Source organism: Callionymus lyra, chromosome 2 (genome assembly GCF_982586985.1).
Source record: "Callionymus lyra chromosome 2, fCalLyr1.hap1.1, whole genome shotgun sequence".
NCBI classification, from domain to species: domain Eukaryota; kingdom Metazoa; phylum Chordata; class Actinopteri; order Syngnathiformes; family Callionymidae; genus Callionymus; species Callionymus lyra.
Window position 1 is genome coordinate 42374416 of NC_141819.1, and position 13911 is coordinate 42388326.

The 13911-nt window shown below is 36.4% G+C and overlaps 1 protein-coding gene across 1 annotated transcript in view; it reads right to left on the bottom strand.

The window, feature by feature from the left end:
* The window catches only part of ncanb (neurocan b), a 150623-nt gene that overhangs the window by 14205 nt on the left and 122507 nt on the right, over positions 1–13911 (bottom strand). Inside the window, exon 11 of the mRNA XM_087785370.1 lies at positions 10527–10640. Within this exon, the coding sequence (XP_087641496.1) occupies positions 10527–10640 (114 nt within the window). The remainder of the gene's footprint in view (positions 1–10526; positions 10641–13911) is intronic.

Below are 13911 nucleotides of genomic sequence, written 5' to 3' on the forward strand. Positions count from 1 at the left end.
AGCCAGTCGCGAAGACAAGAGGAAGATCTGCTAATAGCCGGAGACAAAAGGCATGAACGTGAGAGCTGCTGTGGAATTATGAACGGTTATTACCGGGCCTATATTGATTAATGGGACGTCCTGATGGTGCAATTCTCCCAATTAGAAGTAATGGATGTTACAGTGATACAGCTACAGAATGTCTGATCTCAATCTGAACTCTCATTTGGCATAATTATCCCTTTGTCACGTCTTTCGGGGATTGATGCTGATGAAGGAGGTCGAGGTAAGAGTGAGGGCAATGGAGTCACTCACACACGGTCACAACCACAGAACATGTGTGTACAATTCACACATAAAGTCACCTTCTATCCATAATGAATACTGTTTTTTTTTTCTTTGTTATCGAACATCTTCCAACATTGTAATTTATTACAACTTGAATCATGTTTTCAATTTCCAGAAAATGTACTTTAAGGAGGAGTTGTGAAGGTCACTAAAATCAAATCCCAAACATTTTTTCATTTCATTTCAAATAAAAGTTAACTTTAATATTCCGAGAATCAGCTTCTGTTTGCTTCTTTATATAGCTGTTTATCTAGGATAAATGTATGAAATTAAATTAGTGTCATCAGAATATTAAATGAATTTAACATTTAAAAAGCTATGATCATTGATTTTTGTTGCACGACCTCCACCACTGCATATGTATTTTTTGAAGCTAGGAGGTTGTTCACCTTGAACTAGAGGCAACACAAGGGATACATCAAACAGATTTGTTTTCTGGCCTCTGTGTCACCGTGACCCTTTACTGGCACATTATTACTTTTTTCAAATAATTGGATTCAATCATTTTATATATATTGAAAGTTTGAATTTGTTTTTATAGAATGTATGAAAATAGAATATTGCATATATGAAGGTTGGACTTGTTTTTGTTGAATGATATAATTAAAAGAAACAATTTTTTACACATAGAATTTAATATTTTAATTCCAATAATTCAAAAATGTTCTTTATCTAACACTTTTTAATGTATAGCCCTATTTAAATTCAATATAAAAAAGTTGGTAAAGTAGTTCTCCCTGACAATACCAAAAGAGTACCAAACTACTTGATCAAGTGATAATGTAGAAGCACTGGCGTGTCAATTCATCATTGCAGATTTCAAGGCAGTGCTCGATTGGATGAGTTTGGTAAAGTGGCAACAACAACAAATTGAATTTAAAATGCTACAAATTTAAAAGTATTAAACAAATAGTTATTGAAATCAGAAAAAAACAAATACAAAAAAAAAAAAGAAGTATCCTAACAATATACACATAATTTAATTCAATAATAAAATTCAAATGTAGAAATTATGGAATTCAAATTTTCAATTAAAAAGAACAACAAAGTTTCAACATTTTAAATGTTAAATGCAACACCAATTATTACGATATTGCTGATATACTTCTATACATTTTCCAAAATGTTATACCACAAACAGATTTTTTTTTTTTTTAAGGCCTTCGAGTCACATTGACCCTGAGATAGCACAAGGGTTAAACCATGTTTAAAAAATGGTTTAGAGGCAAAATGTATTAATTTAGTTTCATATTTCAATTACTGCTACCACAAAAAGGGAATTCAAACAGCAATACAATAAGTAAAGAATAAATAAACAACAATACTATTGATATAATAATGTAAATAAAATGTTATTTCTTTCTTATTGGTGTTAACTATGACCAGGATTTTTGGTAGAGACCGAAAGAAAAATATTGCCGATACAAGGCCGGTCAAAGAAGCTGGAATGTTGCTCATCTAAGGCAGTCGAGGCTTCTCGTCAGGATGACTCTTTTGAGTCAACCAAGAAGGCATGTCATGGAAACGCCTCAGCATCTCCCTGAAGATTCTGGGGAGGATCTTAGGAAAAGCAGAGACAACCGATCCTCCCACATGTGAAAGATACACATATTGTTTGCATATGTCTTGTTGCCCCCAAATGACTACACCAAGTTTCCAAGGAAGTCTGACTACATAAGAGTTCCAGTTTTCCAGAAACAACTTTATAAATTAAAGACAACACAAACGCCCACCATCTCCGGTTTTGCGTTATCATGAGGTCTGCCCTGAAGCTTTCATCCTTCTGTCGTCTCTGCCTCAACTTCCTTCCGTGCGGACAAGAGAGTGACAGTCGCTCCGGGAACCAATTAACAATGTTCAATGAGAATAAATTACCTTCTCTCAAAAGTTTCCCGGCAAGTGTTGAGCATGAGAGAGAGAGAAGAAATAAAGCTTCTGAGGGTGATGACATTACGTGTGCACCCGATTGTGTTCATCAAACAATGAATGCTCCTTCCCTTCCTCCGAGGGGAACCAATGTGATGGAGACAAGCTAAGAACCTTCATCTTCCACTTGTTTCTGGCACAAGTTCTCTCAACAGGTTATGAGAATCCATGAATCTTCATTAGCATTATCAGCTTCTCTGACCCGGAGGAGGCGCGAAAATCGCATTTCTGCCAACTCGCCAGTTTAGTGGGGGACAGTGGATGGATGTCACTTGATACGCTCCCTTGAAAGAAGTTAAGCTGGCGAATTGAAAAACAACCAGATTTAGCTTTTAACTCTTGACTTGAAACAATGCTGAGTCAAGGCAGAAATAACAGAAGATGAAAATTAACTAGAGGGAGAAAAACAGGTTTTATCACCAGTTCATTAGTTAACTATTGCATGAAATTATTTTTCTCTGTTTCTGTTGCTGCAGTTTTTTTTATATATAGAACCGACATGGGCCTTCCTGTGGTCAAATAATAATAGTAAGAAAATAAAAATACTACTATTAACAAACATTTTCACTACTGATGTGTTGATAACATTTTTTTGTTTTGTTTTAGGACTTTTATCACAGTAATCAAGTTGTTTTTATCTCCTATTAATGAACCTTTTGAAAGTCCACTAGATGTTACTCTCAGTTTAAAAATGAGCTCAAGAAGAGTGACATGATACTGATATCATGATACCTCATCAACTGTTTCATGAAGCCTCATCAACACATCACTATTTCCAAGCTACTGCGGACACGTTAAAAGACTTAGCGGTCCTGGTTTGGACCTCGAGCCTTGACATAGTGTTTTATAAGATCCTAACTGTTAATTATTTTTTTGAAGGACTAACATTTTTTATAAGGTAATCTCAAGCTTTTAGGTCACGTTTCAAATTCAATAATTATTAAGTATTCAAATTATATTTTATAAAACTTTGAAAAACGTGAGAATTTAATTAAAAAGATGAAACGTACATTTGTACAGAGGGATTACAAAACAGGGCAAAAGCTACAAAACATACTTAGAAATGAGTCAAAGTCTTCCCAGCCGACACCAGACTAAAGATTTTTGATCGATTGAGCAAACAAACCGAACATAAGCTCAGCAAGTACAATCACAGAATCACAGAAGGTTCATATCCTCCACTTCATCACCCTGGCATTTATTAGAATTGTAGGAAACAATGCTTTGGATTTTTCAACAACAGCACAAGTATTATATTAGATCTTAAAAGGACTTTTTAAAAGCTAAAGTAATGTGTTTGCCAAGTGAGGTCAGCAAAGCTGAACTGCATGAATGTACGAAACAATTTAGTAAATCTGTCTGTTCATATGTCAAATAGTTGTTTGTAAATTGTTTGTCAATGTAGTTTCAACTGACCTGTAATCAGTGAAAGGTTGAAAACTTAGTAGCCTTCATGAAAATATTCTTCTGAACCATTTTTGTTTCATAAAAATTTTTATTAAAGTTTTTTCTATTCCTGCTTGACTTGTTTCAATGTCCTTGAAAATATTTCTTGATTTTACTTGATGCACTTTGTTTAGAAGAACAAACTTAAATATGTTCAACCCTTCTATGACTTCATGGGTTTATGTTTATTTTATCACTATAGAACAGTTGATAAAATAAAAAACAAACTGATTAAACCTTTGTCCCTTTTCCATGATAGGATATCATTTAAATTCCTGGCAGTTATTGGCAACATTACTGTGAGTTATTGACTGTTAATCAATGGCTTTTATTTCAAATTATGTACCTGTGTTGTTACACATTATCATATGGTATGAACTATGAAAAACCTTGCTTGAAAAATTTGAAATACCTTGAACTTTCAAGAATTTTCTTATCTGCTGATTGATCGAAAAGTGAAAGGTTCAGGTGTTTTCAGCTGGTAGTGTGGTTGTGGAAGAACCTGAATACATTCTAACTCAACAAACAACATTTTCCAACACCGAACACTGGTGTTTCACTGGCTCGCTCCCTCCCAGTGAGCTCATCACTACATCTGTTTAAACATGCAAACATCATGCATCAGTGGGCAAGTCTCATTTTCTAATTCCAGGAACAGTTTGTAGTCACACAAATATTCAACTTCCGGTTAAATAACTCCTGACTTGTGTTCTTGTGTTGCTACTGCAGATGTGCTGCGGGCTACTGTGATGACAAGGGATGCCCTGACGCCACATTCAATATCAGAATAAGCGGCTAATTCTGATATTTTTGGAAGATTAGTTAGCATCAGGTTTAGTCACATGATGATTGTCATCATGCTTTAAAACGTTTTCTTTTTTTTTCTTTTTTTTTTTTACAGTTGACAAGATCTTCAATAAAGCGTTAACACTAACTATTGTAATACATCATGCATAGTTCAGCATCTGTGAAGTGTAATAAACTTTCAGTATTTTATTCCGAGGGGCTTGTGGAAGTCAAGATACCAGGAGAAGACTATGAAAGAAGCCACAGAAGTATGCTGTGACTGAAAGTCTGTTTCCTCCTCATTATTCTCCCTGTGTTCTTGCTGCACTGCTGCGTTGGCAGCAGCTCTGGTGACATTCTGAGGACTGGAGTCTACATAGGACGCCTTATACTCCTTTGATGCTGGGGCCAATTTCCAACATTTCCATATATGTGTGACATTGAAAACGAGCCACCTCACCAGGAGTCATTTAACTTTACACATGAATGTTGATTCTACAGTCAACTAGATGGTCTTTAACTCTGCACTTGTCTGTTTGCACTTGCCAAAAGGCTGAAGACCAGACAAACACACTTGAGAGGGTAAATAATGATGATGCTTCTCATTGTGTCTATATTTGTATCCCGCTGGTGTCCCATGGTTGATAGTCACTCAGTCCGAAAAAACATCTGTGCTGCCTCGCGGGTACGAGGTTCCTCAAAATAAAGACTCAAATAACCTGATTAAATATGGAAAATGGGTTGCATGATAGCAAAGGTTTCAGGTTTGAGGACCGAGTGAAGAACAATTTTTTGAGTCATCTTGATACAGTATGATTATAAGATTTTGATTTATTTTTCCATTAAGCAATTCAGTTGCCACTGCTGGTACATAAATGACAACAAGATGATCTGTTGTCTGTTTTTAAATAAATCATTTATGTAGAAGAAAAAACACAAGAAAGTATTTTCTATCCACTGAGAATCTGCAAAGAAGTAGTAGGACTATGATCCGGGTCTCAGAGGAGTTTTAGTTGTAGCTACTTCCCACCTGTGAAGGTTCAATAAAGATGCAACAATGATCAGTAAAATAGGCTTTATGTCATGTTTACTCCACTTCTGTGTCCTCTCTTGATAACGCTCTATGACACTTAAGTTTAATAGACCTCCATTTTTTTACACACAAAAATGGGAGTTAACTTGACAGACCGGAAAAATTATAAGCCCCATCATCCTCCCGTTGTTTTACAGACTCATTTGTCGATACATTATATGTACTATATAATAAAATAAGACTAGGAGGAGAAGGAGAAAAGATATGATGCAAAGAGGAAATTGTTTTTTCAAAGTTACGAGACGGATCCAGATTCAGCTTCAACAAATTATGCTGCATCATGAAGCCACAAAAACCCATTATTACTAAACAGTAGAAAAAATGAGAAGAAAAGAAGAGCAATGAATGATAGAAGATGCAAAGATATGAGGAAAACAAGGAGAAAGGGAAAAAGAAGAGAAAAGAATGAAGTAAAACAATGAAATGGACAAGAATGATAAAATAAGAATAATCGAGAAATAAAGGGGGTAAGGGATGAGAAAAACTGGATAACGAGAAGTGAGAAGAAAAAGGACAGAATGGAATACAAATAGAGGAAAGACAGATAGAACTAGATAAAAGAGGAGAGGAACAATCACACATATTTCTTTCCTGAAGTGTTCTCATTATAATTATTGTTGTAGTTGAGTGTAGAATCTGCCCTGAAGTCTACGACTGTGTTTCTATCAAATGTTTATCACCTCCTTTACCTACGGTGTTCTTCATTTAATGAAAGTACTTTTATAACTCACCTGCTATACAAGCTTCTCCGATATAAAAGTATTCCGTTTCAGGTATGCATCAGAATGTAGTGTGTTTGTTTGTTTATGTCTTTGTTTGCTATAAAAAATATAATAAGTATAAAGACAGTTGGTGTGTTTTCATGTGTGTAGTTCCACAAGATCTTTTCAGGCTTTCATGTGGGTCATGTTTAAAAACACTCTTTCTCTCTCAGCTGGAGATTCTTAGCTTCAACATCAAACACAAAATCATCACCAACAGGCAGACGACAATCTCACACCTGCCACAGACACACACCCTCAGCTCCTGCCGAGAAGATGACAAGTCGACATAAAGCAGATGTGTTGGATAATAACACAACCATCTATCGCAGGTACACATCGTGAGAGAGAGAAGAGTGAAAAACAGAGGGGAGAGAGGATAACAAGACAGGAGGTGGATGAGAAGAAACCAGCTCCTCTGTCACTTCTCTCTTCGCTCAGGCGGCGAGAAAAGATTTGGTTTCTGTCTCTGACGATTAGACCACAAGCCACAAGAACATGGTCCAGACAACTCACTGATGTTATTCTTATAACAAGCACCAGCTCCTCTCAACAATTATGCTTCCATTAAGACTCCAGACGACTCCAATAAACTTTCACTGCTGCACATCTGAGGTTGTATCAATGTTTTGTTTTAGCAACCAAAAATCTAATGTCAAACATCAGATCATTGAATGAATTTAACATTTTAAATATTGACATTTTTTTATTGAAACCTTTAGGCAATTCATTATTTACTTTTATATTTTACTCAAATTACCTATATTTTAGCCACGTTTTTTTCGTGCTCTGAAATTTTGACGTACATACACACCTGTTCTTAATATTCAAACGTTTTTTCTAGAATGAGGATAATTATTTTCATGAAAAATATATATATTTCTTTTGGGCTGGTGTATCCCGGCGGCCCCTGGACATGGATGACCTGTCTATGGCTCCTCCTCTGTCTAACACCAGGCTTGACTTATGTTCTGTTGACTTGTAATGAGACATGAACCACCACTAAAGAAGTTTCATTTCATAATCAGAAGATCTGACTCTGAGACGAAAACTCAAAGATTTCCTCTTTCTTTGTATGCAGACGACTCTCCCATATCAACCTGTGTGTTCATTTGAGTCACCATGGTAACAGTCCGGCAGCAGCGGTCGGATCTTAGACACGAGACGATTAGTGGACCGCACAGCCTCCTGAGTTTGTGCAAACACATTCAGCTGGTAAATGATGCACGAAGAACTGGACCATTTAACACACGCGCAGACCAAAAATACAACATCTGAATTCACAATCTTTCTCTCCGTTGAGCTCATCGTCGACGCTCCCTTCACGGTTCAAACCTCCAACTGAGATCAGACTGAAGCCTGTTGTGAGAGATTGTTGCTCACAGCTGAGTCTATGTTTGTGTGATCAGAGAAGAGATGAAGACATAGAGACTTTTGCTTTGACACCATCAGACCTGCTGCTTAACATCATCGGAGCACAGCAAGGAAGGAAGAAGGTCCTGATGACTTCTGAGGCGTCAATGACTGCCATCTATTGATAGGAAAATTATTGTTCAAAGTATTGGAATTATAATTAGAATCTCTATGTTTAAAAAAAAAATGCATTCATTTTCAAATGTATTGGATTTTATAATAATATTTTTCAATACAAAAATAATCAAGCTGTCAATATAAAATATATATATATATTATATTGAAAAAATGTTCCAGATAAAAAAAGGTACTTAAAAATAACATTTGCAAAAAAAATAAGATTCTTCCACAGGATATTTACGTCCAGTATTAGTCCTATAGTTCTATGTCCAGACAAATCCAGCACCACTGCAGTAAAGTTTCTGGAACTAAGCATGCAGACACCAGTGTCACATTCACTTGCCGACTGTTAAACAGGAAGTACATAAATATTAAAATGGCGACAGAGACCACAGGGAAATTACTCCGGCTGAAGATTTTTTGTGTGCCTCGTTCAGACCTGGTGATTTGCCAGATAGAACAAACAACAAAACAAGACTTGTTCGGATGGATGATGCAAATCACAACACAGCAGAGGAACGTGTCAAATCTCAGATAGCAGCCATCATGGCAACATTTCCTGCATATTGAATGAAGAGCACTTGTACTTCAAGAGCATTTTAGGCTAGAATCTTCTTATCTTTCTATCAAGCTCTCGTTTGTGAATCATCCCACACTCATTCATAAGACTTTGTAATGCATTAATGACACTATATAGAAGTTGTTATGATGATTTATTATGATGTATGTAAACTAATAATGCATTTTATTTTAAGGCTCCTTTTGATGCATTAGGATGTCTTATAATGCATAATAATATCTTATACATGGACTTTAATGTCCTATAAGTGCAATATAATGACTTATAAATGTTGATAATATCTTATGAATGGATTATAACATGTTATGAATGCATAATAAATTATTATAAATGCATTATAATGTCTTATAAATGCATTAACATGTCCTAGGATTGCATTAAAAATGTCATATAACTGCATTAGAATGATATGTAAGTGCATTTAAATGTCTTATAAATGCATTATAATGTCAAATTAATGTGCTCCTAATATATAAGGGCTTCATAAAAAAACGTGTTATATTTTTCCAGTAAATCCTGATCTGCATTCACAAAAGATTCAATTTATGGCAAAAGCGCTTCTACCTACTCCTTGTTTCTCTGATTCGAAGCTAACTTTTCAATTTGCAGTCTCTCCGTCTAAAAGGCAAGAGAATGTTTACTATTAATGGCCTCACACTATTAGCGAGGGAGTACCTAAAGAGGGAAGATTGGATTTAAATGAAGGAAATTAAGCAAATTCAAAAAAGCACTTTTGCATGAGTCTGCTGTTCTGTCTCGAGAATGTTACTCCGTCAGCAAAGGAGATGATTTGGGATTCTTTTTTCCCTCAAATGTTCCTTTTCTTTGTTGGAACTTGTTAAAAGTCTTTTGGTGCAAATCCCAGGCTTTTGATCTTTTTTTTCTCCTCACGCCATCGATTAGACTGCTCCTCAATCCTGAGGCAGACCAGCCAGACACAAAGAGAGTCCACTTTATGAAGCGTCTGTTGTAGAAACACTTCAGTCGAGACATCAAAATCTTCTTCAAGATTTAAACCTCTCTGTCACTGAATTGATCATTTTTCCTACTTTCAAAAAGTAAAACGATTCCCTCTGTTGAGGCGTCATCACTTTGTTGATGTACACATTAAAAAGAATCCATAAACATTTAACTTCTTATTAATTAATCTACCTTTTTCAAAGAAAAAAAAACAGGGGCCAAAATATTAAAGTAGTCAAATGAAATTGAATGTATATTTAAATAGCAGAAAATATGGGATATTTTGTTTTTATTTTTTGAGGCGCAATTAATCTTTACTATCTATGCGTTTGTTATATTTCACAAACACATTGTAATATGGCTCTTATCTAATATTAAACACTTGCATCATTATGACAATATTAACATGAACATGTTGAATGTTGATGAGTATTTCTCTCAAAATAGTTAATCTTTTTTTAAACAAAGTAACATACTCAAATGTTTATTAGGAAGTTTTAAATAAAATCAAGATAATAGCAAATTGTTTAAACACTGCTATTTTTTAAAGGATATTCTATAAGCTATTTTTATTTTGAATTAACTACATATTTTATTAGTGTTTCCCACATATTAACACAACAGGCAAAGTACATCAGTTGTTTTTTAAGGTTCTGTCAAGTGCTGACATCAGAAATCAACATGAACATTTATTTTTAACGACATTTCCTCCTGGGCCACATGAACTGACTTGTGTTCAGTACATATTGGGGTCTTTATTTGAAGCTTGAACTAGAGTTTTGTAGTGGTTTTAAATCCTACTTCTAGTTCTGGTCGTCTGTGATCAAAGAGGAAGAGCAGCTTGAAACATGTGTTGAGAATAAGGCTTCTACATTATTCTGCAGAGCTTCTGAACTCATCCTCAGACTTTTGCAATCTTCATTTACACCTCATGGATCTTTTATCTGCTTCTCTTTCCTCCTTCTTCACCACGACTCTTGTTACAATTCATCTTCAGTCACTTTCTCATACTCCACCTCGATGTCACTAGTAAGTTCAGACTCCCTCCTACTCAACGAACTCCATGTTTCTACTGCCGTCGTCACTCCGCAACAATAAAGACCTTTTCTCTCACCTTTCTCACAGGTGGCTCCACCGTAGCTTGGCAGGCAGAGACACACGAAGGAGTTGATCTCGTCGATGCAGGTTCCTCCGTTCTGGCAGGGGTTTGACTGGCAGTCGTCGATATCTGCGGGGGGAAGAGAACATCAGTTGTACAAAAAAGTTTTTTTTGTGTAATTAGTCAAAAAGTTGTGGAGATGAACGAGTATTAGATTGGAAGGTGTTTCTCAACGACTTGTAATTAAGTCAAATTGATTGGATTTCATCAGCGAGAGGCTCAGAAGAGCAGGTCGTAATTGCACAGTGTTGGCGGGACGTGTCGCTGTGTTGTGTGCAGAAGCTGGTGCGGAATAATAACGAGAGTTGGGTGTTGTGTGAGTCCAACACTGTCTAAAGTTGAAAATAAAGTTTCAATAAAACATGAAACAAGGTTGTCACAAGGTTGTGAGAATGAAAATCTGTTTTTATTTTGACAAAATAGAGAAGAATAACAAACAAACACTCACAAATGGCCCTGCACAGACATCCAACACCCACACACACATAAACACAAAGAAACATACAATCACACAAAAAAAAGCCTTGTGTAAATGCACACACAAATGAAAATAAATACAAATGAAATCCACCCACAAATGCACAGAGAAAGTTACAAACAAACACACACAGGAAATTAAATACATCACAATTTCACACATAGACACTAACAGATACTCACGCACAAATTCAAACACTAACAGACAGATTCACAATTGCACAAACATGAACAAAAATGCATACACAAACTAACATACAAATACAAAATACACACACACAGACACACATACGTAAACACACACACCAACACATTCACACGGACACAGCTCGGATATATGTTAACACACACAGATGCACACAAACACACACACCTACACACACAAACAGGAGTGCATTTGTGTGGATGATTCCAGCCTTGAGGCAAAATCATTAATATTTCAGCTAGAATCCCCAAAACTGGAATCATCGCAACCAAATGATTCCCTCGGGCTATAGCAAGAGGTCAAGGCGGGTAGAGGGTTGTCGGGCATGAGTGTTGGGGGTCGACGAGGTCTGTGTGTGTGTGTGTGTGTGTGTGGTGTCAGGTTAGTTGTGTGTATGGGCGAAGGTGTTTGAGAACAAAAGAATAAATGTTCAAAATGTGCAAGTAAACAATGGAACCCTGATGTAAACACATGAATACAGCTTGAACAGAAGCTCATGGGAGAAACAAACTAGTTAGTTTCAAAAGGGAGAAAGAACTGGCAACCTGTCTAAGGTGTCCCCTGCCTCTCGCCCAGAGTAGCTGGGATAGGTCCGATAAGTGGGATAGTGGTGAAAAGTGAATGAATATTCGATAATAATCATTAAGAATCAAACTCAAGTTATCTCGATAAAAACAGCAGGTGGCAGCATTCCAAGACTTGCCTGCACAACATTCTCTATAAAAGAGAAAGGCTCTCATGCTTTTTAAAGTTTTTTTTACTCTTAAAGTCTAAATGTTGGCTCATCCTAATACTACCTGAGGGCTATTTGTGACGCTCTCTGGATGGAAGGGCAAGTATTCGGAAGGAAGGGGGGTCAATCTTAGAGACGTGTAGCATCACAAAATATCGAGAGGCTCACAGCAGTCGGGTCTCCATCCCAGACGATGAATAATTGACAGGGAAGGAGAAAAAAGATCGACAGAAGTTCACCTTCGAACCTCTTTTAGACATTTTTTTTGTAAAAAGTCCATAATATGTACATTTTTGTAATTTCAATGTAGGCTCACGGCTCTCCACTAGTTGGGATTTTGACACATTTTACGTCTTCTTTGTTTATATTGTTCCACACCAAAAGCATCGTTACTATGGAGTAACAGGAGTAAAACAAGCTATGCGGCTCACTTTACAAAAATGAGCATCAACTTCCGCCCCATTGTCAAAATGATTTGTTAGCACCTTTTACCACTGGGAGATTGTATTTTATTATCGACCTATATTTCCTGCTACTCTATTCCCTCCTTGTGTATTTCCTTCACAAGTTGGGAGCATTTTATAAAAATAAAAAACAAATCATATTTTATTTTGACAAACTGACAAAACAATTTGAAAAACACACACAGACACACACACACATATTTATCAACAAATGCACACACAAACACACACAGGCAGAAGCACATTCAAACAACACACAAAGTCACAAACGAACAAGCACACCCAAACACACAAATGGACCCACAAACGCACTCGCAAACATGTAGGCACAAATATGAGCACACAAACACACAAAAATAATCAGACATATATGCACACATGTGCGCACACACAACAACCTACAACAAATTAATGAATGCAACTTACACAATTAAGTAATAAAAGGTGATAAACTGTATTTTATTTGATTTTTTCTGTCTATCTCCATTTATTTATATTTTATTCTGCTGGCATTCCATAGAATGTCTGGTTGAGGTTGTTCCTAAGTATATCACTCAGACTATTAAGTAGGTGTGACGTGGGGAGGAACTTGATCAGGACCTCAGTGGTTTCTTCACCTACGACCTCCAAATTATAGTCATTGTTGCTACACCAATTATCACAGAGGAATCTGAGGCTTGTGCTTTAAAACAAAAATAATAAAAAATATATTCATGATCAAAATGCTGCCATCACGTGTTATTGCCGATTTGAGGATGCAGGATGTGAAAACCCCGCGGACCATGACCAAGTGACTCTTCGCACAGTGACAGTGAAGAGGCAGAAACCATTAATTAAAGAGGACGTATCAGTATCGACCCGGTCGGCTGTTAACGTACTCCGGAATGTGCTGCTTCGGCTAATGCGTATCGCGGCGTCAAGACGTTTAGCAGCTTCATAAAGAGGGAATATGAGTGTGATTGCTCTGACCACAGATCACGTTGATGGACTTCTCCACCATTGAATCCCACAGCATTTAACGCCTCAAGGCCCAATGAAGCTAATGAACTTGTTAAATGTGGGGGTCAGAGGTCACCTCTTTAACTAGGCTCTCAGCTAGTTTAGCTGTATTCATGATACAATGTAGAAGGATATGATATGAAGATCAGGGACTTCTCAATACCAATACTGAGGAAAATATGCAAGTGAGTTGTGCAAAAATAATCTGCAACTAGGATTACAAGTTTCAGGTCAACTATTTTAAAGGCATCATGTAACATGTTGACATTCGTCAAGAGTTGCAACAGCACAATTACTTCAGCATCATTTTTATTGTAAGCATAATTTTGACATAAATAATCCCTGTTCCTTATTTTATCTCAAACATTGGCATCAAAATAGGTCAATATCAACATAAAAATGTATCTATTTGAAGCCATTCCTCTTGCGGTCCACATCTAATTACTTACAGCTCACTGTACA